At 36.7% G+C, this 25,408-nt stretch overlaps 6 protein-coding genes across 9 annotated transcripts; all 6 read left to right on the top strand.

The window, feature by feature from the left end:
* Positions 1 to 1,747: 1,747 nt before the first annotated feature.
* Positions 1,748 to 3,938, top strand: LOC132792393 (cuticle protein 8). Its single transcript, XM_060801750.1, has 3 exons — positions 1,748 to 1,895; positions 1,989 to 2,217; positions 2,421 to 3,938. The coding sequence occupies exons 1-3, from the start codon at positions 1,890 to 1,892 to the stop codon at positions 2,591 to 2,593; spliced, it is 408 nt and encodes a 135-aa protein (XP_060657733.1). The 5' UTR covers positions 1,748 to 1,889; the 3' UTR covers positions 2,594 to 3,938.
* Positions 3,939 to 4,274: 336 nt separating this feature from the next.
* On the top strand, positions 4,275 to 7,362 carry LOC132792392 (uncharacterized). The gene is made up of 3 exons (XM_060801749.1): positions 4,275 to 4,408; positions 5,600 to 5,744; positions 5,799 to 7,362. The coding sequence occupies exons 1-3, from the start codon at positions 4,364 to 4,366 to the stop codon at positions 6,602 to 6,604; spliced, it is 996 nt and encodes a 331-aa protein (XP_060657732.1). The 5' UTR covers positions 4,275 to 4,363; the 3' UTR covers positions 6,605 to 7,362.
* Positions 7,363 to 15,871: 8,509 nt separating this feature from the next.
* Positions 15,872 to 18,225, top strand: LOC132790110 (histidine-rich glycoprotein). Of its 2 annotated transcripts, XM_060798546.1 has the most exons (3): positions 15,872 to 15,979; positions 17,055 to 17,300; positions 17,359 to 18,225. In XM_060798546.1, the coding sequence occupies exons 1-3, from the start codon at positions 15,968 to 15,970 to the stop codon at positions 17,611 to 17,613; spliced, it is 513 nt and encodes a 170-aa protein (XP_060654529.1). In that variant the 5' UTR covers positions 15,872 to 15,967; the 3' UTR covers positions 17,614 to 18,225. The 2 variants fall into 2 exon arrangements, with proteins under 2 accessions (XP_060654529.1, XP_060654530.1); XM_060798547.1 differs by lacking the exon at positions 15,872 to 15,979 and having other exon boundaries at positions 17,028 to 17,300.
* A 920-nt stretch (positions 18,226 to 19,145) lies between these two features.
* On the top strand, positions 19,146 to 20,307 carry LOC132789787 (peroxisome biogenesis factor 2). The gene is made up of 4 exons (XM_060798050.1): positions 19,146 to 19,251; positions 19,308 to 19,385; positions 19,444 to 19,875; positions 19,937 to 20,307. The coding sequence occupies exons 1-4, from the start codon at positions 19,213 to 19,215 to the stop codon at positions 20,246 to 20,248; spliced, it is 861 nt and encodes a 286-aa protein (XP_060654033.1). The 5' UTR covers positions 19,146 to 19,212; the 3' UTR covers positions 20,249 to 20,307.
* Positions 20,308 to 20,396: 89 nt separating this feature from the next.
* LOC132792978 (DNA primase small subunit) lies at positions 20,397 to 25,394 on the top strand. Of its 2 annotated transcripts, none has more exons than XM_060802523.1 (3): positions 20,397 to 20,571; positions 24,001 to 24,187; positions 24,250 to 25,394. In XM_060802523.1, exons 2-3 carry the CDS (start codon positions 24,010 to 24,012, stop codon positions 25,392 to 25,394), a joined length of 1,323 nt encoding a protein of 440 aa, XP_060658506.1. In that variant the 5' UTR covers positions 20,397 to 20,571; positions 24,001 to 24,009. The 2 variants fall into 2 exon arrangements, with proteins under 2 accessions (XP_060658506.1, XP_060658507.1); XM_060802524.1 differs by having other exon boundaries at positions 23,998 to 24,187.
* LOC132791412 (PHAF1 protein CG7083) lies at positions 20,870 to 23,172 on the top strand. Of its 2 annotated transcripts, none has more exons than XM_060800308.1 (2): positions 20,870 to 21,206; positions 21,287 to 23,172. In XM_060800308.1, exon 2 carries the CDS (start codon positions 21,291 to 21,293, stop codon positions 22,611 to 22,613), a length of 1,323 nt encoding a protein of 440 aa, XP_060656291.1. In that variant the 5' UTR covers positions 20,870 to 21,206; positions 21,287 to 21,290; the 3' UTR covers positions 22,614 to 23,172. The 2 variants fall into 2 exon arrangements, with proteins under 2 accessions (XP_060656291.1, XP_060656290.1); XM_060800307.1 differs by having other exon boundaries at positions 20,870 to 21,197; positions 21,287 to 23,171.
* Positions 25,395 to 25,408: the final 14 nt, after the last annotated feature.

Here is a 25,408-nt window from a genome sequence, read left to right as displayed (position 1 = left end):
TAAGATTAATTAATTTATCAATTTAAATAATTTATTTTGAATTATTTTATATTTGCCCCCCGATTAATTAGTAATCATAAGAAGTACAAAACCATTTATGTAAAAAAAAATAAATTAACAAATTAAAGACACATTATTAGACATTTTATTATTACTGAGCCACACTGCGTATGATTTAATTTATTAAATTACTAATCAGAAGAAGAACTAACCAAGTTAAATACAATCTTAAATTAAGAATAAATAAATTACATTTTTAAGAAAAATATAATTTACAGAAGCGCGTAGCTAAAACCCGTAGGACTTTAAAGCACAAAGTTAAAATTGGTTCTTCTTTATGCGAGATAAAAAAACGGAATGTGGATCTTAATATAATAGCTTAACATATACGAGAGTGCTTACAGAACACTGTTAATTAAGTCGTATTATCAGATTGATAATATTCATTACTTCAAAATAATTCTTTACCAGACATATTTTTTGAGCAAAGTTGCGTATAAGTAATATTTACTAATGACAATTTGAATCAAAGAAAAAAAAAACCAAGTAAAATAACAAAAATATTTGGGAAAAATTTAAATGAAATGCTCGAAGAGATGTCATATTTTGACTGAGCAACACGGAGAAGTCATAAAAATTACATATTTAAATTGGGAATAAAAACAATAATAAATATGACTGCCATAAAAGCCTTCAACCAATTAATATAGCTTTATAACAGCCATAAGCGTTTAGTTCAATTATACTTTATTTTATTAATATAACACTTTAAAAACTACGCAAAGATTTTCAATTATATTTTAAGCTCGGCGTGATTTATGTATTATATAATATTTTAATATTTGTGCTTGGCTGGCAAACTGTTGCAACTTGCACACGAAAAATGCCATAAATATTTTAAGAAACAATTTTTTACGGCTCTCATGGCAACAGATTGGAAACTGTCAAATGCAGCAACACAAAATTTTGATTGAAAAACGAGCGGCGTTTGAAATGCGTAGCAACAGGCACAACAACAAACATGATAATAATAACAACAACAACAACAAGAGTCGATAGCAAATTTGCCAACATCGAAATTCCATAAACACACACACACAAAAGTTCTGTGACAAAAATGCCGTTAAACAAATTGCGTCAATGTTTGCTGCAGCAGTTTGCTATAGTAATTATAACGCCACCCGTCGACTGTCACAAATATGGTAATAATATTTTTCGATTTCAACTTTCGAGCCTATTAATGCCGTCTCATAATTACCGCAGTCGATCAATAAATAAACAGCTCAGCTTAACAACAAAAACAACGAATCTAAGTCGAATGCAAAGTGTCACTTTCAATTGCTACGTTATCTGTCCTTAAGAGTTGCACACACAAAACTGCCGAAATACAAAAATCCAAGTCACAACGCAACTTAGCAACGCCTTCTTAACTTTGCCAGCCCAACAACAAATGCCGCACCCAGCAACAGCAGCAGCAGCCACATGCAGCAGCAACAGCAACAGCGGCAACCATCTCAACCGGCACATGCGTGGTCTCTATGAGTCTATGAGTCTCTAGCTCTGCGTCTGCATCTCTCTCCCCTCTGCAGCTGCTGCAACTCGAACTCAACTCGAGTTGCTGTCGTTGTCGTCGTCGTCGCTGCCGTTGGCAGCAGCAGCAGCAGCGTCGTCGTCGTCGCCTTCATCGTCGTGCCTGCGCGTATATAAATACTTTTGGTCATCGTTGCAGACATCAGTTCAGCTTACGATTTCGTGCTATAAACGGTCCTCCCAAGCGTCACAGTTTGTCGTGTGCCAATTTGTTCAATTGTTCAATTTTCAATTCAACGAAATCCTTTCGTCCTTTTTCTCGCGTCGTGTGTTTATCACTGTGCTCAATTTTTGCAAACATGAAGGTATGCAAAACAACAACAAAAAATATAAATAAAGAAAATATATAGTGCACTTTGCAACAAGGACTTATTCTTTGCCTCTATGCTTCTATACAGTACTTTGTTGCCATCGCTCTGCTCTTCGCTGCCGCCCAGGCTGTGCCCATTGAGCTGGGTCACTATGCCCCATCGCTGGTGCAGGTGCATCATGCACCAGTGCTCGCCCATGCTGTGCATGCGGAGCCTGTGGCCTATCCCAAATACTCCTTCAACTATGGCATCAAGGATCCCCACACCGGTGACATCAAGTCTCAGGCTGAGGAGCGTGATGGTGATGTTGTGAAGGGTAAGTTACGGCACAAGAGAAACAAAAGACTTAGGCAACGAACTTGCTTAGAAAAGACTTAAGCAACAAACTTCTCGTGACATTAAGCAATCAATAACTTTATTGCTTGCCCAAAATACTTGTGCAACATAAACTTTGCATAAGCGACAAACTGGGCTACAAAAGACTTGAGCAACAAACTTAATCTTATTATCATCCCATAGGCCAATACTCGCTGGTCGAGCCCGATGGCTCTGTGCGCACCGTTGACTACACCGCCGATGACCACAATGGCTTCAATGCCGTCGTCCACAAGACCGCGCCCAAGATCATCGCCCATGCACCAGTTGTGCACGCTCCCGTCCTCGCTCACGCCCCTCTGCTGCATCATTATTAAATCGCGTTGAGATTGCCCCCGAGTCATAAAGGTGCTCTCTCACAACAATCAAACAACCGGAAGAAGAACAAACATGAATTTCAAACAAATGCAATATAGGAATAACAGGCAGATAAGACATTGATCCATTGAAAAGAAATCGTTAAACAAAATGCATGTACATTTTTTTGTAAGTAAGTAAAATTTAGCTAAGAAAGTTTTAGTAGAACACGGGCACCATTAGTGGGTGCCCGGCACCCGGCTGATCTGGCATGGCATGGACGAAGGAAATACGAACAAAACAACAAAAACAAAAAACGAAAAAAACGCTAAACACAAAAGTAACATATCAATGGCATGGCATAAGCAATGACTTGATCTTGATCATAGTTGATGTCGATGATGATGAAGAAGGTGAACGATAATCAATGCTAAAGCGTAAGCTGAACTAAGGAAGAATCAAGTAATTACCCGAGCACAAAACTGTTCCATGATTTGTTGAGCCCAGAGCCAAAGGCATCGCTAAGAACTTTCACCCTACTCCAATACTCTCTCTCTTTCTACTCTACCTCTGCAAAGTTTCAATTTCATTTGCTCAACTTTTGTAATATATATTTATGCAACTCTCTAAGCTAGCGATGCCATTAAACTGTGCCCCAGCCCAAGAACAGCTTCGCTCAAGAAAATCGGAAGCATTTTGTGCCATTTTAGTTGGCGCACAGTTTGGCGAGCATTGGGCGAGCAACAAATCAAAGCGATCACAAAACTGTGGAGCGCATCGGAGGACCGTTTCAATTACGTTTTCAAGCATTTTATCGTGAACTATTCTCAGTCAGACAAAGTCACTCAACTGTTTCACTCACTCTCTAACTATCTCTCTGTGTTCTCTCTCAACACACAAACATATCAACTGTCACACTCATTGATTCACACTCAACTGACATATAATACTCTATATTATATTACGATCTATCTCACTCGAACTTGAACTTCAAAACTCAAACTCATTCTCAGTCTGACACTTTTGTATCTAGTTTCATTTTTGCATTTAGAGTATTCTTCACAATTTGTGTGTATTGTATATTTATATAAACAATTATGCCGCTTAATTATAATATCAAAATATATTATGTATATAAATGTTAATGAAAAACCACAAAAAAAAAACAACTTGTCTCCGTAAAAAACAACAAGAAAATGTAAAAACAAAACACACTCTCACATGTCTCTCACACTCATAAGTTCATTGAGTAATTTTTTTAGAAATTCTTTAAAAAACATTTGTGAAAAGCAAAATGCACGACAACGAAAACCACAGCAAACGAAATGCAATGCAGAATGTTATTATCGAATTATGAAAAATGTATTAATAATAATAATAATAAAAAATTACAAAAAAAATGAATAAAAATCAATTGAAAAAAAGTTATATAGTTTTTTTAATAAGCTCACCCAAAAGTCTTTCTCAGCTCTAGCAAAGGTCGCTCTGATTAACAAACTCACAGAATAATTGTTTATTATCGATTATTGTGAGCTCACCAATTATTCCAATTTGTATGAGCTTGCTGAATTTTGAGAGACACGAAAGTGAAATATCATTTAGCATGCTGACGTTGTATTTCTAATTGGAATTCTCTGGCAGCTCAATTATGTTTTTCTTCGACTGGAACTCAGCTGGCTCTCCAGTTCGATTTTGCTATTGAAAGTGCGCGGAAGTTCCCGGTTAAAGCAAATTATAGATAAGCATATTACAGAGACACAAATGTGCTTGGCGGCTCATTAAAATTCAGCATGGAAACATTGTCAAACAATCGCATATTTCGGCAATACTTGGTTGTAAGTGCGTGGATGAAGATTTATTATAAAAGACAGTTTGATTGATTTATGAATAAGATTAAAGAACTTTTTGGTTACTCAAGCTAAATTCGAAAAGTGTACCCATAAACATTGTATTTATAAATATTATAAAATAATTCATATTTTAATCTAAGTTATGCATACGAATAATTCAATGAACATATAAAAATTCCAACTTATAAACAAATATATGTTAATTTGATGAGAAACTAAAAACATATGTTTTATAATTGTAACTCTGACTATTATAACATAACTTAAATGTTGAATCTGATTCTTGTATATTAAATTCAATTTAATTCATTTTGACAGTATAATTGAAAATCAGTATAGTAAGGCACAAAAAAGGATCATAAACATGTCTGGGTCAGTCTTTAGTCTAATTTAAGTTTTAAAATATTTTGTAAGCATTCAAATAATAATATTGGAAATTAATTTGAATTACAAACAAGTAATATAGGATAAAAGATAACTGCAAAAGTTTTAAGGAAATAATTAATTCGTCATAACAATATTAGATAACACAAATAAATAGCTTTATACTATATTAACATGACTCTTGCTCAGCTGAAGAAACTACGAGTACATCTTCGTCTTTACAGCATATCACTCCCAGCTGTGCCGTATTTAGAGTCAACTCAACTACGCAAGTTTAATTTAATTCAATCTCCAAATTAAATAATAAAAGCCTTTTTGCTTGTTATTGCCATAAATTTATTTAAAAGTAAACGCTATTTTTACATTTTTGTACTTCTAAATTAAATACTTATTCAAGTTGTTTAAGTTAAAAAGAAAACGATTGCAGTCTACTTTTCTTCAAAGTTGAACTTAGTTTAATGCAAATCTTAAAGCTGAATTAAGTTCGCTTTTCTAATAAATCTCTGAATTAATGTTAAACTAAAAGCTTATTAACTTATTCACTAACTTAAATGTTTTTTTAAGTTTTTCAAGTTAAAAGGTAAAATCAAGCTTTTACTTTGAAATAAACTGGAGTTTAGTCAGTTTTCCTTTTAGCTTAAAAAACTTAAAAAAGCATTAGAAAGCATTTAAAAGTTTTAAATTAATTTAAAAATTAAAAGCTTGTAAATACTTATCAAAGCTTCAAGAGAAAACAGTCTTTAGTCTAGTTAATTTACCTAAAAGTATGCAACAACTTTTTTGTTTCTGCAGCTACTGCAATTGCTGTTGATCACAAAAGTATACGACGTGTTGGCCACACCGCTGCGGACTGAAAGTGCAACATACTCGAACACAGCGGCTACAAATCGCAGCGAACCTAGCAAAACGAGCAACTATTTTCTGCATCAGCCTTACGGTAGGTTAAGAAATATGTGAAGAAACAATTTTAATAAAAACTTACTTTAAATAGGTCCCAATACGTATGCCTTTGGCTATGAGGTGGAAGATGCGCAAACGGGCAACGTGCAATTTAGAGATGAGCGTCGCTATTTGAATGGAAGCATTGTGGGCAGCTTTGGCTATGTGCGACCTGATGCTCACATTCAAGTGACACGCTACAGAGCCGACGCAGATGGCGGCTACTTGGCGCACTCACAAAGCTACGCTCCAGGGGAGCAACAAGTGGACACCATTTGGCCCACGAAGCTGCCTGATTTTCTGAGAGATCAACATAAAATGCAGCCAGCAAACAATGTGAGTTGGGATGCCAAGCAACATTTGAATGTGAGCGTGGACGACGTGGAAGATGATGTCGCAGAGAAATTGAAACAACAACATGGTCTTGACTTGTTTCACATTGATGTGGCGCAGGATGTGCTCCAGCCCGCAGTCTTAGATATAGTCAATGGCAAGACACCGCTGAAGCAGCAGCCCAATGGCAGTTTGGCCTTTGAGACGCTTCAGAAAGTGGTGCCCAACGAGCTGCCGCTTGTGCCATTCGAATTGCCAGTCGAAGAACTGTTAACAAGGGCAACAACGGCAACGACAACAGCCACAACTGAGTCATCGGCCGAGCTTAGCAAGTACGATAAAGCCAAGAGCAATAATGCCGAAAAGGCACCACAAATAACAGAGTCCGATTCGAGTGAACTATTGCCGCCCAGGCCATTGGTCAATAACGTTAGCAACAGCTCGAATTGGTACAAGCAAATCATTGAAGCAAATCGTCGTGAATTCCTTGAACATTTACCAAATTTGAATAAAGTAAATGTTTGAAGAAACACAAGTAAGAAACTACGGTCGAGTGTGCACGACTGTGAGATACCCGCTACTTGTTTTCAATAATAAATATTTAGAAGATTATATTTGGTATATCAAGATACCATTAAGTTCAAAATATACCATACCAATAAAACCAAAACAGTGCCGTATTATCCTAAAAAAATACCAAAGTATACAAAAATATACCGAAGACCATATTTAGTATATCAATATAAAATTACGTTAAAAATATACCATTATAATAAAAGCAAAACAGTGAGAGAATATTATAAAAATATACAAAAATACAGAAATAAGTTTAGTATATAAATATACAATATAATATTCAAACTATACCATACCAATAAACCCAAAAAAATGGAGTATAATCTAAAAATATACCAACAATTAAAAAAAAGGTGTATCGATACACAATTACGTTTCAAATATACCATCGACTTCAATCAAAGCAACTGAGAGCATCACCCTTTTTTCCAAACAAAATAATATTTTCAACAACTTCTACAATTGTTAACTGTTGTTCAAGGATCTAAAATACTGTAGTTATTATTGTATATACCAAGTCCATAATACCCTTCTATCCTATTGATAGCGGGTATAAAAACTTAAGAGGCACACTCAAATTATGCACATTCAACGAGAATCACAAGTGGTCCCACTGTACCCCGCCCCACTGTACAGCAGCAGCGTACTAAACATAGTAGTAGCTGTACCGACACGCCCCTCCTCAAAAGAAAAACCAAAAAAAGAAACAAGCACAAAGTCTAATAAATATTAGGTAAGCAAATCGCGCCGGCAAAAAGATCTTTCACTTTTCATCATCGGTAAAAGTCGGCGACTTATGAGTAATCATTTTCGACTACAATTTTTTTTTGCATAAGTCTTTACTCAAAGAATTCCAAATAAAACGCAATCGATAAATGGCTTCATTTTCTCAGTGTGTGTGTGTTTATCTTCCGGGTCTCAAATTGGAGCAAACCGCAAAAAAGCCTTTCAGATTATTCAACAAATTGCCGCCTTTGAAGCTGAGCACCACAATTTTATGGGTTAAATGTGGGTGACAAACTGGTTGCAAAGTTACTTTGAGATTACCAAAAGACGTTTGAAATTTGCATTAGTATCATCAGGAAGACAAAACATCGTACACTCTTTCTCTATCTCAATTGCTTTATCACTAACTCTTTGGTTGTAAATGCGTTAAACGGAAGGAAATGTATTGCATTTGGATTTTTCGCACTCGTTTTTTTTTCTTTTTGCTGCAATTGCCTCATGCATATTTAAGCTGCTTTATTATTCCATTCCCACTTTAATTTGTATCACGCACGCTTTTGGCCCCTCCTCGGATTCGGATTTGTATGATGCAACAGCGGCTAACATTTTATTTGATATTTATACGAATTTTGAATTTATATTGTATGTTTTCTGTTTGTTTTTGTGGCGTTTTCACTTCACTCACTTATAATTTTGTTGTCTAGCGTCCATTCACTTTTTATTGCAGTCTTCCAAACGGAGAAATGTTTTCTAAAAGCTCGCAGCAATTAAAGCTTCAAATTCAAAGATTTATTAGCATTTATGTAATGTAGAAAAATATGAAATTCACAACTACAAAAAGTGTGTTTATGTTAAATGGAAATATATTTTAAGTTTTATAAAACTAATAAACTGTTTTAAAATGTCAAAAAAAATTGCAAATTTATTAAGCAAAAGTTTCCTTGCCATAAAATTAGTTAAATAATTAAATGATCTTAACTTATCCAACCCTTTCTCTTTACTGTATATATATTTAGTTGAGTCAAAAATATATTTTTAATTGAATTGCAATTATTATTGCAAAGCACTTGCTACACTTTAATCCTGTTGAAGTATCCCTTTCTCTTTGCAAAAGCAATTAATAACGTTTAGCGATAAAAATTCAATAAAAACAAAGACGTGACAATGTATTTTATATTTAAACTGTGCAGCCCAATAAAATAAACTATCAACTGGAAGTTGAGTTTCAACTTAATTTTATTTTTGTTTTGCTTTCAAAGAATCGACATTGGAAATGCCGTGTCTATTGTTATTGCTTTCGCTTTACTGTCCATCGCTAATGATATTTGTTTAGTTTATGATTTAAGCATAATTTTCTTCTCTCTCTCTCTTTCACACTCTCTTCCTTTCTCTGTCTTGCGCTGCAGTATGTGACTGCAGCAGCGATTGTGTGCCAATTAAACAAGCCACGTTCATAACTCTTTTGATTATGGCCACAAGGGGCGAAGCGCGTCCAATTTGACAGTGGATGGATTGGCGTGGCGTGGCATGCGGCATGTGGCATGCGGCGGTATGGCGGTATGGCGCTGCCAGTTGCATTGTTGCCAACTTTCATATGCATTCAAGTGTTTTATTGTATGTTAATTAAATTGTTGCTACGTTCATTTCAACCGTCGCTGCATTATTTGGCATACATATTTGGTCATTAACTAATTGCTGGCAGGCAGCTGAGGTAATCACTTTTTTTTTTTTTTTTTGATTCACTTTGTAGTTGATTCAGTTGCAAAATCAACCCAGTGCCCAGTGCAAACACGCTGTGTGAAAGTGTTCAGATCGAACGTTGCATCGGCTACGTAACGTAAGTCCACATTACGTATACGCACAGTGGAACTACGCATCGGAGGTAGAAGAAGTCAAACCTCTGCACTGCACTTCAACTTAACATTGAACAGGTCCCTGCATAAAGTATGTGTAGTTGTCGTTTTTCTCGCATTTTTATGATTATTATTTTGGCCGAAAAATAAAAAAGATTTATTTGGCCAGAAATGTGTCGACGACACTCTTGACAACTTGATTAGAGGAGCCAACCAGTTAGTTGGCTCTCCGCTCCGGTTGCATAAATTTACCCAAAAAAAAAAACACAAATTTATAATCTTGATATGGCCAGGACTGAGCGACTACGACGACTGTCTGAGAGAGCAAAACTGGTAAATTTCATAACATCCGGTTGGAACGCGCTTGAAAAGTTGTTAATTGTCTAACGCTGGGGGTTGCCGACAGCCACCAAACAGGAAAAAGGCAAAAAAAAACAACAAAAAAACCAAAAAGAGAAGCAGAAGAAAGAGATTAAACAGCAGCAGCTGCAGCCTGCCAAAAATGACGGCAATTAGCCAAAGACGACGACAAAATAAGGTAAAAGTATTTAACCTACTTCGAAGCCTCAAACTTTTAACTTTTAACGATTTTTTGTGTTGGGGTTTTTCTTTTTGTTAAACTGTTAAGCGCGTTTCGTTGTAGGAAGTCGAACGCCATCATTTCAATCCCCTGCCGACTAATTAATGAGCCACACACACACAGAGAGAGTCTGCCGGCAAGAGTCAAACAACTAAAACTGCAAGGAAGTCGCCATCAGAAAAAAAAAAACGGGTCGAGTCGCATAGCGTCGAGGAAACTTAAATGTGAAATGTGTGAAAAAGCACTCGCCACAAATTAAAATGTTTAACGATTTTGCATCGTAAATATTTTGATTAACACTCGGATAATTAGACCACAGCTTGGCTTTATTTCAATTGAAGAAAATTGTCTCTGCGACTCGGTGAAAAATCAATTTTTTTCCACAATTGTTTGCAACGTGAGTTTTCCGTGTATTGCAACATTGTTGCGATGCAACACGAACGCAGACTCTGAGCTGCCGTATGATATGATTATGTGATTTGACAATTTGCATTTAATTAATTTCTGCAGCTATTTATTATGTCAACCACAAAACACCGCTGACAAGCAGCGTTGAGAGCAGCCGCTAAGCTCAACACGACTGAATTCCAATTTCAATTCCAAAACCAAATGCAACTAGTCTTTTAAGTCTCTTAAGCGTATCGAATACCTGCGGGCATTAGGCTTTGTTAAGCTTTACAACATTACTTAGTTGCGGGATTATAAAGATTTAAATATCAATTAAAATAATTTCGATTCGATGCGCTAGGGAAAAAATATGCGGAAGAAAAAGTGTGTTATGTGACGAGGAGTAATTAAAGTAGATATCATAAAAAGAGAGTTTCCTACTAAATGTTAAAGTTCCATAAATTCTATTTTTAAGATAAATTAAATAATCTTAATATTAATGAAATTACATTTTTTATGTTAATAATATACAAATTAAATTTAAATTAAGCGGGTTTAAATATAAATATGTTATATTTAATATTTCAATTAAAGGGATTTCTTAATCTTATGATTTTATATTCTTTTCTATTTCACTTAAACATATTCTCAAGATTAATGCCTTTCGATTGCGTCTCAAGAGGCGAATTGGCTTAGTGGATCAATCAGAAAAACTGTTCAGCAAAATAATAGTTTTATGCCATGAAATTTATTAAAAAAAAGCACAAACTTTAATTTGCAAATTGAATCTAACATATTCTATTTGTATTTTCAATTTGTTGACGTAACTATGAGACTTTCTGATTTGTAAATAATTTGAGTTGAAATTTTAAAAAGATTCATGCTATTCAGCATGAATATGACGTAAACTAAATGGAAGCTTCGAAGCTATTACCATTTGTGCAGCAGTTTGCCACATGTGGTATTTCAGTCCGTAAGGACAAAGAAATGAATATGGATTTTTCATTGTTACAATAATTTGTAATGCACGTCAACTCCCGCTTTACTTTGACATAGTTGACAAGTAGCATTAACATCTCAACCACTAAATAGCTGCTCCTCACTTCCCTTACAACAAACGCACACAACGACTGCAGCTAACACGTTGTCAACATACATTTGAAAATGTTGCTACGCACTTTTCGCGCCGCTAGCAACATTGTTGACAAGTTGACGCTAATGCTGTTGCTACTGCTGTTGCTGCTGCTGCTAATGTTGCCGGCAATTGGCAGGCGCCGTTTAAGTTCAATGTGCTGCAGCTAGTTTAGCTGTTGAGTTGTTGTTTACCGATCGAAGAGCGAAGAGAAGGAGAGATAACGCAAGCTCATTAGCAGTTGTGCGTGTGCAGTTGAAAGCAAAAGCCAAAAAAAAAACGAAAAAAAAAATATGTTTTGATGTGCGTTGCCTTCAAATAAATGAATATGAATTGCAGGCAATAAAATTATGCCATGACTCGAAGGCTTTCGCTTAAGCGCTCGAAATGTAATTTTCAATTACGTGCAACTTGCAACCTGAGCGGCGGCAACAACAATGCTGGTTGCTACCGCTGCTGCTGCTGATGCTGTTGCGCAAGCAGACTGCATAAAAGGATAAGGCATAAATGATTCCCACGACAACTTTGGAAAGATGCACGCGTCGCTGTGGCGCGGGCTCGTTAGGAGGCCATAGAGTCCAAATAAATATGAAACAATGAGACAAAAGCCGCAGCCGATGTTGTTGCTAGTCAAATGCCAGACAATCAGGCAGCTTACGAGGTACTGCAACTTGCAACTTGCAACAGCAACTGTTGCTTGTTGCTTGCTGCTGCTGCTGCTGCTTGCTGCTTGCTGCACATGCTCATGCACAGCAGCCGCACTTAATGCATGTACTAAATGTCCAACAGTAAATATGAGTTACTAGGTAATTGCCGGAGCACCACTACACACAGCTGCACCACATGCTGCATGCCCCACAATTCACCCAGTTGCAGCTCACTTTTTTTTGGTTTTGACTTTTCACTTTAGTCGTGAGCTTTAGGCGAATCGAAATTGATTGAGTGGCTGGTTGGCCAAACGAAAAATCTGTCTAAAACTAAACTACATTTTTTGGCTCTAAACGAAAAATCGAACTAAAAATTAACACCTGCTGTGGCAGACACACACAAATACACCTATACTCTGTAAGTGTATGTGCAACATAGGCCAACTACAATGCGACTCGATGCGATGCTTCAATGAGCAAACAAAATGAAAATATGTGAGCAGCGATTGCAGCGATGACGACAACTTTTGCATCAACAACAGACCAAACAACTTGCACCAAAAAATATCTACCGAAAAATGTTGTTATTGTTTTGGTCAGGAGAAGGCGAATTCATATGGGGTATATTAGCTAAAGAGTTGTCACAGTTTAGGAATAAGAAAAAGGCCCTCATATCAAATCAATAAGATTGAAACTTAAAACTTCTTCCTTAAAAAAAAAAAAACAAAGAAATACTAGAGCCACAATCTAACTAAACTGTTCTTCATTTTTTGAGTGAGCAAATAATGAAATAATATGAAAGATTTACTAAAACGAATATTATATACACATGTAAGTACTACTGTGCGCAAAAAGGAAGGTGAATTTGTTTATATATCTGGCAAATAATCCTGTTCCTTCTTCGATTAAGCTTTTATCAATGGACTTGAAACGCGATCCCCAAAGTTCCATCTTAAGTTTTGGGAATAGACAGAAGTCACGCGGAGCAAGATTAGGAGAAGATGATGGTATCGTAATGCATCGAATTTTTGGCGATAATTAATTTTCACAAGCCCAATTAGTCTTTCAAAACGTTTTGCAAAATGATCTGATACTCCGATCACTTGATCGTTTGATAAATAAAAATATGATGCACAAATATCAATTTTACTGAGGTACAAACGTAAATATATTACTAATAATAGCATTGATATAAAAATTCGCCCAGATGCCATTAACACTTCTGCCAACTTAAGAAAAAGACCGGGAAGTTTAAATTAAACAGTCGTAAATTATTGTCAAAATAAAAATTAAATTTATATTTAAATTTAAATTAAACAGTTTTCAACTTTAAAGTCTTTTCTCTACTTCACCTCTTACAAAATATGAATTCAACATCTCAACTCAATTTTTCTAGAGTATCTTGTCATTCAACAAGCTTTCTTTTCGTCATTGAAGTGCTGTCTCTGCCACGAAATGAAAATAAAAATGCACACTGGAAAATTGTATCAACATTGGGTTCAATTTGCGTCGCTTCGCCAAATTGCAAAACATCGCACACCAAAAAATCAAAAAAACAAAAACCGAAAAAAGAGAAGTTGGCTTTTTGGCATGCTACTCAAGCTGTAGCTTCAATTGCAACTTCAGCTCCAACTCCAACTTGTAGTCGAAGTCGAAGCCGAAGAGTTGCTTGCTATGTTGACTTGCATTATATTTTCCACCTGCTGCAACGCCAACACACACACACTTACACACAAATATAATACACAACAACACCACATACTAGTAACTATAAAGCGTCCCCTTGTAGACCATAATTAAGCATTTATTTGATTCGCCATATTTCTTTTGGTACGTGCAAATGCTTTTTGAATTCGGGATTTTGCGGATTGGTAATCATCATGAAAAATGTTTCGGTACTTTTTTTTCGTTTCTTTTTGCAGTTTTGTTTTCTGCTGATTTCTTTCATTATGTATGTGCGCTTGTTTTGGCTTGTCATGGCTTTGCAAACGTTGTCAAATGTTGTCGACTTTAAATATAGCAATTAAAAAAAATGTGCCTGCATTTAAACGTGCATCAACCTGCTGTTCAAAAGTGTTGAGGTAAACACACTTTGAGCCTGAGAACTGCAACTCAATGCAAAGTGGGTAGACGATGATGTTGCACAAAGTAAATATGAATGAAGAGTGAAATGAAGATTACAAACATGAAGTAATCTATTTATTCTGTCATCTTATTTAATATAAGATGGACACTTTAAAAATTTAACTAGCACATTACACCATTGTTTTTTTAGTACTTTCATGATGTATCTTTAGTATTTAGTATTTTAGTATTTTTTTAGTTTTAATATGGCGAAGTAAACAACTTTGAGCATGAGAACTACGAACACGGTAGAGAGTATTATAACTTTATGTTGATGGGAAATTGTATAATTTAATCTCTATAGTATATTTCGATTGTAGTACTTTATCCATATACCAAATATGGGCGTTGACATTTTTTTTTTTTGTGGGAGATTACATAGTATATTTTAAGAATAATACCGCACTGTTTGCTTTTATTGAAAATAGGCATTGGGTATCTCACAGTCGAGCACACTTTACCTTCCTTTTTTGCGTATTTTAAAGTAACCGAAATTTTATAATATTTATATATTTTTCTTACCACTTTTTTTTTAGTATTTTTCCACAGATTCCCTTACAGATTTCTCACCTATCTGACTTGGCATAATTTACATTTACCGAAAATTTGTATTTTCCTGTTCGATTGCATTCCATTCATCAATTTGTTTCAACTACTTTCAAGGCTATTACCATTACAGCTCATTACTAACTGATTACAAGCCATTAACTCAATTGCTAAATGCATTAAAGACCTTCATTTGTTACATAGCCGAAAAAAACAAAATGATATCAATGTAATTTTCAGCATTTACAAAATCCCATAAAAGACACATATGGATCGCTTCTCCCGTAGATTATCCAAAAAATGTAACGTATACGGTTCGTTGCCTAATTAGCAGTTAGAAAAACAAAATCTCCTCCGGGGCGCTCCGCAAAAGTCGTTCAATTGAAAATAGACGCAAAATAATTGGTCAATTTCTCAATGCTGTCGATGTTGTCGCTGCTATTGTTATTTTTACTGTTGTTTCTGCTGCTGCTGCACTTAACTTTGATTTGAAGTACAATCTAAACGACGTGCAACCAATGAAAATCCCAACCAAAAAACCAAAAAAAAAAGGCCTCCAGCCGCTGCGAGAGCAACACTTAAAGATTACAAAAGTTGTCTTTATAGAGGCGCTCAACTTTATTGTTGCCGTCGAAACACAGAAATGGTTCAATTAACAATTTTACCAGTTTACCCGTTTACGATTAGCGCATTAAAAGTAGACGATAGTAGATCAAAAAGTTAGCCCAACAGCATCGCACAATGCAAATCAAAATCATGGCAAAAGTTAAACCGAAAATTTAGGTCAAATTGCGTTCGTAATAGAGCAGAGAAAGAGCGGGATGTAATAGAGATATACTAGCAAAAGATTGTGTAGCAAAGGCTCCATAAAAGTATTAACTAACCATTTCAACGTCAAGTTGTCGCTGTCAAATTTTTGCAACGAAATGCGTCACCAATCACCTACACAGCAACAGCCAGAGCAACAGCAACAGCAACTACTACAACAATGCTTTGGCCACCGACATATTAACTACAGTTACTAACTGAACTGTTTTACATTATTTGAGATCTCTGCACTCTTTGCTGCCGACGCTGTTGTTGCTGCTGTTGTTGCCACTGCGGCCTGCCGCTCACTGTTGTTGCGGGGCAGCGACGTCGACTTCGCGTCGTCGATTCACTTTCTTCCTAACTATATAAAAGCGGCCGTGGCTCGTTGCAACTACATTATTCAGTTGTGGAATCCCGTTGCGTGCAGCTCGTGGAACGTCGATAAAACCAAAACCAAGTTATAAATCTCCTTAAAGACCCTCAACAAAAAAAAACACACGTTTTAAAATGGCCTTTAAGGTGAGCACAAAACATGAAACCAAAAGGATGCAGTTACAAAGGATATTCACATAAAGTGCAAAACAATAAACTGTCGTGCATCCTTAAAAAGGATAAAAATGGCCATGCAAGTGTTGAAAGTGTTTCGTTAAATAGATTTATAGAGTACTTCAAGTATCATCTATAAATCAGTAAAAGTGATGTGATACAACATTTTAAATTAGAAAAGAGTCCAACAGAATTCGAATACTTTTATTGGACTAAAAAGATTAAGATATCATTTTTAATAAATAATTCACAATTTTGATTAGACTTCCATCAATCAAGAATTAATCAAAGTATGAAAATGCAATGATTATTTTATAGTTCCTCGAATAATTTCTCTTTAAAAGTTAGATACAGAAAACCAGATAAGAAAAATGTTAATACATTTCATTTGAAACACAAGTTAAAATAAAATTTTAAAGTAACTTAATATTGATTTAATAATTAATATTGATTTTAACTAAATGAAAATATTTATTCAAAATTCTGTTAGCTTTTTTTCTGAGTAATATTTTTAAAATACAAAATATATTTATAATATTTCTTAAAGCACAAGAAGAAATCAGTACGGTATAAACAGATTCATTTCTGTTTTTTAACTCCCTCTACTTCGTATTTAATAATTGCTTTGCAAAAAACCAACAAAGCTATCAACACCACCGACTAAATATCATATGCAACCAATCTGATAACTTTGTAATAAAAAAGTAAATTGCAAGTGGCATAACCACAGCTTAAATAAATGCGATAATTTCAGCAACAAGGAGGCATTGAAGCAAGTAGCCAAAAAGCCAAAACCACAACTAACACTTCATTAAAAATTCGATGAAAAAACCAAAACCACACAAGCCACAAACTATGTTACAAAGAAAGAAAAAAAAGAGAAGAAAAAGAGTTGAATGCAAGTTGTGGCAGGTTTTCCGCACGCTTGTTGAACCTCTAAACCCAATTAGCAGACTCCAACAACGAGCCGACATGTTAACAAACAATTAGCTAAGCCACATCACATCACATCGCATCACATTACTTTACATCAATTATGCAATTGCAGTATCTGATTTTCGCATCGGCTCTGTGCCTGGGCATGGCCTATCCATTGGATCATCATTACTACGAGGAGAGTCACGGTGGCTACGAGCATTTGGCTCATCACGAGGCTGAGCCAATTCACGAATATGGTCATGAGCATCAGCATCAGATTGAGCGCATTTCGCTGGGCGAGGAGCATGGTCATCATGAGCATCCCCACTACGAGGTAGAGGATCATGGTCATGAGGACGAACATGTCGACTACTATGTGAGATTAGCTTACCCCATATATTAAGTATACGATATTACAATATCAATGTTTGCAGGCTCCTCCCAAATATGCCTTCAAGTATGGCGTCAACGATTTCCACACCGGCGATGTCAAGTCCCAGCACGAGACTCGTGATGGTGACACCGTCAAGGGACAATACTCTCTGGTGGAGCCCGATGGTTCCATTCGTACCGTCGACTACACTGCCGACAAGCACAATGGCTTCAATGCTGTCGTCCACAAGACGGCGCCAGTGCATCATCATGAGGAGATCCATGAGCATCACGATCATCATGAGCATCACTACTAAAGCATACTAAAACGCATACGCTGAACGCAACAGACCATAACTATGTTTAACTATATGCACTAGAGTTAGCCAAATTTGCTACAGCAACGTCATCAATCAATCAGCCAATCAATCAATCCACATTTCACACAACAGCGAACATACGAAAACATCAACGAAACGATCGATCCATGTCAAGAATGTAATATATAATCAGCTTCATATCTCGTAATTAGGACACTGACAATCTGATCCATGCATCTCGATGTGTCCTCTCACAATCGAGTTTGCTTGGCATCTCATGCATAATACTTCATAATACTCATATCATCATATCAATCTAATATCGTATTTTATTTCTGTGATAGCAAATACTTTTCACTTAAACAACTAACCCTTAATGCCTGTCCTACTCTCAATTTCTATAAACTGTTTCTTAGTCATTATCTAGCTAGGATTCATGCTCTCTTAACGCTAGTTCATTCACTCAGACGAATTTATCAATCATCTACCATCTACTGTAACTATCATATAATATTGTATACAGAGAACAAACAAAATGAAACGAACAAAAAAACACTTGTAAATTGTGTAATAAACAAATGTGAATTATGTACTTTTTATAAAATCAAATCGACAAACTCCCTCTTTTTATTTGTTTGGTGCCATTAACAAGTCGATGCCAAGCATTGAACTTGCACTTTACAGCCGGACAACATTTGTCATATTTTTTTTTTCGTTTTATGGTTTTATGTCTAAATCTTTGACATGTCCAACAGGTTTACGCGGCGTATAAGCAATAAAAAGTGATTACAAGAAATCAACAGACGAATTTTCCGCCTTGGAACTGGTTGTGTGCGTTTGTTTTGATTGAAATTACATAAGTTTTGCGAATAACGTAATACGAATTGCTTCCTAAATGGTCATCGCAAAAAAATCACCAAATAATTGTCTGTATTTGCAATAAATAATTAGATAAATATTTGGAGAGGTATAAATAAGTGGTTTTCGGGTTCAAAATACTCTCTAATAGCTATTATTAAAAAAAATTGAAGAGCTCTCGTAATCAATTTTTAAGTTTTTGGAGTGCTGACGAAATTGAAAGCTTTTTCGTGGGTGTATGTACATACTTAAATTGGCTATGAACGTCAGTTCTGCACCTTAAGCACGCTTTACATCATATGCAATAAGTTTTAAAGAAATACAAAAATTTTCTAATCACAAAACTTATTTTATCTTAGAAACTTTAAAAAATAGGTCCAGATACGCATTGCCCTATATATAGATTTGGTTGATTGCACCAATATTTTATTTACTGTGTTATTTTTCTTTTAACTGTAATCTAAAATAATATTTTACCTTTTTCTAGATAGCTTTACCACAACATGAAATGGCTGATAATAAAATAACACGCAATTTAAATTGTCGCGCCTTTTAACAAGCGTTTGAAAATATACTAAAATGTTAAGTGAAAAATAACTAGATGTTACGTATTGCATAAGAAATCGATGCTTAAAAGACATCGATGTATCGATAATGTTAACGATGTTTCTCCACCTCTATCCAGTAGGGGCATAGTACAAAACTGGCAAATGTTTAGGGCCGCATATAAACAACAAAATGCTGGCCAAAAATAAATATGTGCCGCGCGTAAATCAGGTAATACTAACTGAGATACAAAATAAACATATAATACAGACAATTCCAATTCTCAGGTAGATGCCATTTACCTCAACAAAGATATCACTCGAATGATACGGGATAATCTGCTTGAGAACTTACAAGCGATATCGGTGAGGAAGTAACCGCAATAGATAAAGCATATGCCATAATACTTAATCTCTACTGCAGCCAGTGTTGTTTATTAAAATACAACCAGAATTGGATTTACTGATACAGTCAGCCATTTGGTTTGGCTCTGTAGGCAAACGATGCTCGACTTTTGGACAACAATTACTTGTCTTGGCCTACGATGCTGAGAAGCTGACAGTATCCCGTTTGGTGCTACACTTTGCCCTCACTGTGCTGCCCGGTTACGTTAAGAGCTGGGAGGAAAGACGTTTATCCCATCGTGTGGAATGGTTTAGCCAAGCCATCACTTGGGCGGAGAACAGCGCCCTAGTCCTAAATGTGCTCAACTATTTTCGCTTTTTAAAGACGGGACGAAAGCCCACATTAATTGATTTTATGCTAGGGTTGGACTACATTAGTCTGCGCAATAACCAAAGACGAGACATTGGCTACAAGTACCTGACACGTGAATTGCTCTGGGGCGGTTTCATGGTAAGATCATGCATGCCCTTGATACTAAATGAGTTTCTAATAAAAAGTTGTTTACTTACAGGAAATTCTTGGCTTGCTGCTGCCCATCATTAATTTCCGCAAGATCAACAGGCTGCTGAAGGCAGGATTCTTTGGCAACGAAAGTCAAGGTGGCTGGCGACGGGAAAGCATTGCTCGTGAACCGATTGCGGCCAAAATGTTGGTGAACACCAGCTGCAGCTATTGCGGCGAACGACCAACTCTTCCCCATCATATAGGCTGTGGGCATATTTATTGCTATTACTGTTTAAGCGCGAATTTATTAACGGACGCCAATTTTGGATGTACCAAATGCGGTGCTATTTGTCCGGAGAAGGGTTTACAGAGTGTCTGATTAATGTATAATGTATTGTTTGTAAAGCGTTGCAAATTTTTTATATAAACAAAATGGCTGTAGAAAAAACTGCTAGTGTTTCTTTGGCGCGAAATAAGATGGGTTTAGTGTGGCCAATTCATGATTTTTCACTTTTGAGGCAGTTGGTCTCATTTGCCATAAACGCGAACGCTGTGCATGCAAATTCAGCTCTTATAAACCGTTGTGTAGCTATATCTATAGTTGAGTTTTATTGTTTAAAAGTGCATAACAACAAAATTATAGGAGCAAGGATTGTCGAAAAATTGTTTGCAGCCTGAAATCATTCCAGTTAAACAAATAAGGTAAGTGAACAACGCCTGCCAAAAAAGCGCGCGAAAACTGTTTCGCAGCTGCTTGCAACAGCTGTTATGTTCTAAGAGAGAGTTGCCACCTGATGGCAATAAACTCAATTTTTAGAATAAAATGCTATATTTAGTTTATTAAAATCCCTTTTTGAACATATTATGTGTTAGGCAATTATTATTATTAAGCATAAATTTAGATATTAAAAGTTTTCGATAATTTTGCGAGCATTGCAAACAGCTGTTTGGTTGATCCGGCAACACCCAAACATTGTTATTACATTACATTTGTATTTCTGCTGCGCATTTGCCTGTTTTTTTGCCTTTGTTCGCAGTGTGTATTAGAAAACGATAATAGACTTTAGAAAAACTGTACGATTAATTGCAAAACGCCCAAAAATTAAATGTTTACGCAATCAAAACATCATTAAAGTGCATATTACAACAAAAGAAAAACAACAAGAAAAGAAGATAAACAACAACAATCACAGAAGCAGAATCAGTGGCGAGAAGAAGAAAACAACGGACTTGAGCAAATAACAGACAAAAACAATAACAAAAAAGCGAAAAAAACAGCACGAAATTGCGCATATTTTCGTGGGTCGCAGCTGATTTCACATATCAAGGTCAGTAAGGTGGGCAACAAATACAATTTACAAACAAAAGCATTCAATTTGTTTTGTTTTTGCATTTTGCGTTGTTTTGGTGGCCACAGAAAAATGCTCGACCTGGAAATTCTGCCCGAAATCTCGCTGGGCTGCGATGCCTGGGAATTTGTGCTTGGCATGCATTTCTCGCAGGCCATTGCCATCATACAATCCCAGGTGGGCATCATCAAAGGCGTCCAAGTGCTCTACTCCGATACGAATCCGTTGGGCGTGGACATTATCATCAATCTGCCACAGGACGGCTTGCGTCTAATCTTTGATCCGGTTGTGCAGCGCCTGAAGACCATCGAAGTGTTCAACATGAAGCTGGTGAAGCTGAAATACGGTGGCGTCTATTTCAATTCACCCGAAGTGCTGCCCAGCATCGAACAGATCGAGCATTCATTTGGCGCCACCCATCCGGGTGTCTATGATGCAGCCAAACAGCTGTTCGCACTGCATTTTCGTGGCCTGAGCTTTTATTTCCCGGTGGACAGTAAACTGCATTCTGGATACGCACATGGCCTTGGCTCACTTGTGTTTCTCAATGGCGCCTCGCCTGTCGTCTCCAAGATGGCCTTGTATGCGGGCAGCAATGTGGCCGAGAATCGAGCACCGTTACTGCCGCTGTCCTGCTACCACCGTCAAATGTATCTGGAGTCGGCCACAGTGTTGCGCACCTCCTATGGTCACACCAAGGGCCTCAAGCTGAAGCTGTTCACCGAAGGTTCAGGCCGAGCGTTGGAGCCGAAACGTAAGTGCTTCACGCGTGAGCTGCTGTTTGGCGATAGCTGTGAGGATGTGGCCACGAATTTGGGTGCACCGAATCGCATCTTCTTCAAGAGCGAGGACAAGATGAAGATACACAGCTCGAGTGTGAATCGACAGGTGCAAAGCAAACGCAGCGATATATTCTTCAATTATTTCACGCTGGGCATCGATGTGCTGTTTGATGCACGCACTCAAACCTGCAAGAAGTTCATACTACATACCAATTATCCGGGACACTTCAATTTCAACATGTATCATCGTTGTGAGTTCCAGTTTCTGCTCGAGAGCGATCATCCGCCGCTGGCCACAGAGAGCGAGAGCAGCAAACAGCTGGTGCAGCATCATGATCAGCATGTGAATGTCACTGCCTATACCAAATGGGATGAGATTAGCGGATCGCTGGCCACCTCAGAGCGTCCGGTGGTGTTACATCGTGCCAGCTCCACGAATACAGCGAATCCATTCGGTTCAACCTTTTGCTATGGCTATCAGGATCTCATCTTTGAGGTGATGCCGAACAATCATATTGCATCCGTGACGTTGTACAATACGGCGCCGCCACGACAGCCGGCGCACTCCTGGCAACAGCACAAGATGCAGGACATTCGTCTGACTGTCGCCTAAGAAGAATGTTGTGTGAATGATGATGATGATGATGAAGTAGTGTTGTAGTTTTCTGTGTGGTCGTGTGGGCTCTGTGACGCTTGAATGTATTTAGCTATTAAGACACAAAAAGGCAACAACAAAAACAATGATCTAACCTAGACTCTAATGATTAGCAGTTACCTTACGATTACATATATAGTTTAATATATAAATATATATATATATTGTATACACATTAATGCATATATAGTATTTCTATATATAGCTAACTAAGCAAATTGTATCAGACTCACTGACCATATTATTCTTTTCTCCCCTTTCTATCTCTCTTCGTATTCCTACTGCATTATTATTCCAATTACATTGTGTTAACCTTTAACGACTCGACTCGATTCATCATTACTGACAATTAATTAGCAAAACGTACTTTTTAACTTTGTGCATGTCGTTAAAATATCTAAATATTTTAAGCTCAACAAACGTGTATTTCTCTTTGAAAAAGAAAAAAAAAAATCAACAAAAAAATATATATAAATATAGCAATAAGGTTTCGACAAAAACAAACGATTCGCAAGTGTTTTTATTTTATATATATTTATGTATATAAGTATAATTATGGCGATTGCCAACGCGAAGCATGACAGCGTTAATCTTTCGTATATAAATCAAGAATTCAGACAATTACATATATTTCACATTTTTTCAAGATTATACAAATTTTCTGAATTTTTATAAACCTTTTTAGATTAAGATAAAAGAAGAGAGTTTAGGAACATTAACCAAAAAATTAATCTCGAAAATTGTGTCTGAAAATTTAATTTATAAACTCATCTAAATATTTATGTTTGCTTTGAAGTTAAAAAAAGATATAAAAATAGAAGAGGAATTAATTTACATATTTTCAGTATTAGAATATTATCTTTTCAAGTATTTTAAAAGCAGAATTCCCTGTACCATATATCATATGAAAAATCTTACTTTAATAATTTTAATTTCATAACCTTACAACATATAAATAATTTATATTAAATGTTCTATATGGAAGACAACATGTAGAACAATCTTTCTTTATTTTACTTTCATAACATTTTAACATATAAATAATTAAAATTAAATTAAATTTTATATATGAAAGACCACCGTGCAGTCATCTTAAAAATTATATTTCAATCAGAATGAATATAATTATTATTTTTATTAATAAAAAAATATCAAGAGGACTATTTTTGATTGATATTTTAATTTTAAAAATAATTCAAGTGTATGTTACACCTGTGTTCTGAATATTTTATTTAATAGTATCCTTAAACTGAATTGAAAATTTCTTGAAAATCACCGTCTTTATAATATTAACTTATAATATTTATCTAAAAATTGCACGAAAAATCATCTTTTCATTAAGCAGAATTCCAAAATGCCAGAACAAACCGCCGAGCAGGAATCTCAGCCACAGACGGCAACGACAGCTACAACACAGGATTCAAAGTCAGCAGATGCTTACGATTCGAGCATGTTGCCCGATATGCTGCCCGTCTACTACAGACGTCTCTTTCCCCACGAACCCTTCTATCGCTGGCTTAACTATGGCCACTGTAAGTGATATAGAATATTAGCCTCAATCACTTGGTTTAATGTATTTACATTTATTTCAAAGCTGAGGACAACATCTTTGTGAATCGTGAGATTTCGTTCACACTCCACGATGACATCTACATACGTTATCTGTGCTTTGAGACGCAAGCGGAGCTGGAGAAGGAAATCTGCTCCCGTAATCCCTACAAAATTGACATTGGCGCCGTCTTATCCACTAGACCCAAGAATTTCCGCACTGTTCCCGGTGGCTTAACGCCTGTGCAGCGTGAATTAGTATTTGATATCGATGCCACGGACTATGATGAGATACGTAATTGCTGCTCTGGGGCTGAGATCTGTCTTAAGTGCTGGAAATTCATGGTGGTGGCAGCGCGTGTTCTCGATGTTGCTCTCCGTGAAGATTTCGACTTTGAGAACTTGCTGTGGATCTTCTCGGGTCGTCGTGGTATCCATTGCTGGGTCTGCGATCACACGGCACGTCATCTGGATGGACGAGCTCGCGCCGCTGTCGCCGAGTATCTCAACATACTCACCTACACCAATAATACGGCTCGAGTGCAGCTCAATGATCGTACGCATCACAGTTTGCGACGTGCGCTTAAGATTGTGGAACCCATGTTCGAGGAGATTATACTGGAGGATCAGAATCTCTTTGGCACACCCAAAGGTGTTCAAAAGCTGCTGCAAATGATTAGCGACGAAGGCGCACGCAACGATCTCGAGGCGTATCTCCAGAAGACGCACGAGGACGGCGCCCACTCCAAGCTCGTCTGGGAGAGCTTCGTGCGCTATGCAAACTCAATGCGCACTAGCGCAGCAAACATTTGGAGTCGCAAGCTCAAGAACATTGTGCAGGAGGTGCAGCTGTGTCTGCTCTATCCGCGACTTGACATCAATGTCACAAAGGGTTTCAATCACTTGTTGAAGGCGCCCTTCTGCATCCATCCTGCCACTGGCAAAGTGTGTTTGCCTTTCAGCGCCACAGCTGCAGCTAAATTTGATCCAACTACAGTGCCAACGATTTCGCAGCTGCTGCAGGAGATCAATGCTCACGATGACAAGACCAAGAGCTACATGGAAGCGCCCGAGGATAAGAGTCGCATCAAGGATTACAAAAAGACGAGTATGTTCAAAGGTGTTGTTGTTTTCGAAGAGTTTCTGCGCAAACTCGAGCGTAATTTCAACCCCAAAACAATGGAATTTTAAAATACAATACAAAT

This window comes from Drosophila nasuta, chromosome 3 (assembly GCF_023558535.2).
Source record: "Drosophila nasuta strain 15112-1781.00 chromosome 3, ASM2355853v1, whole genome shotgun sequence".
In the NCBI taxonomy this organism is placed as follows: domain Eukaryota; kingdom Metazoa; phylum Arthropoda; class Insecta; order Diptera; family Drosophilidae; genus Drosophila; species Drosophila nasuta.
The sequence above is the reverse complement of the archived record's forward strand: the minus strand, read 5'-3'. Positions and strand labels throughout refer to the sequence as shown.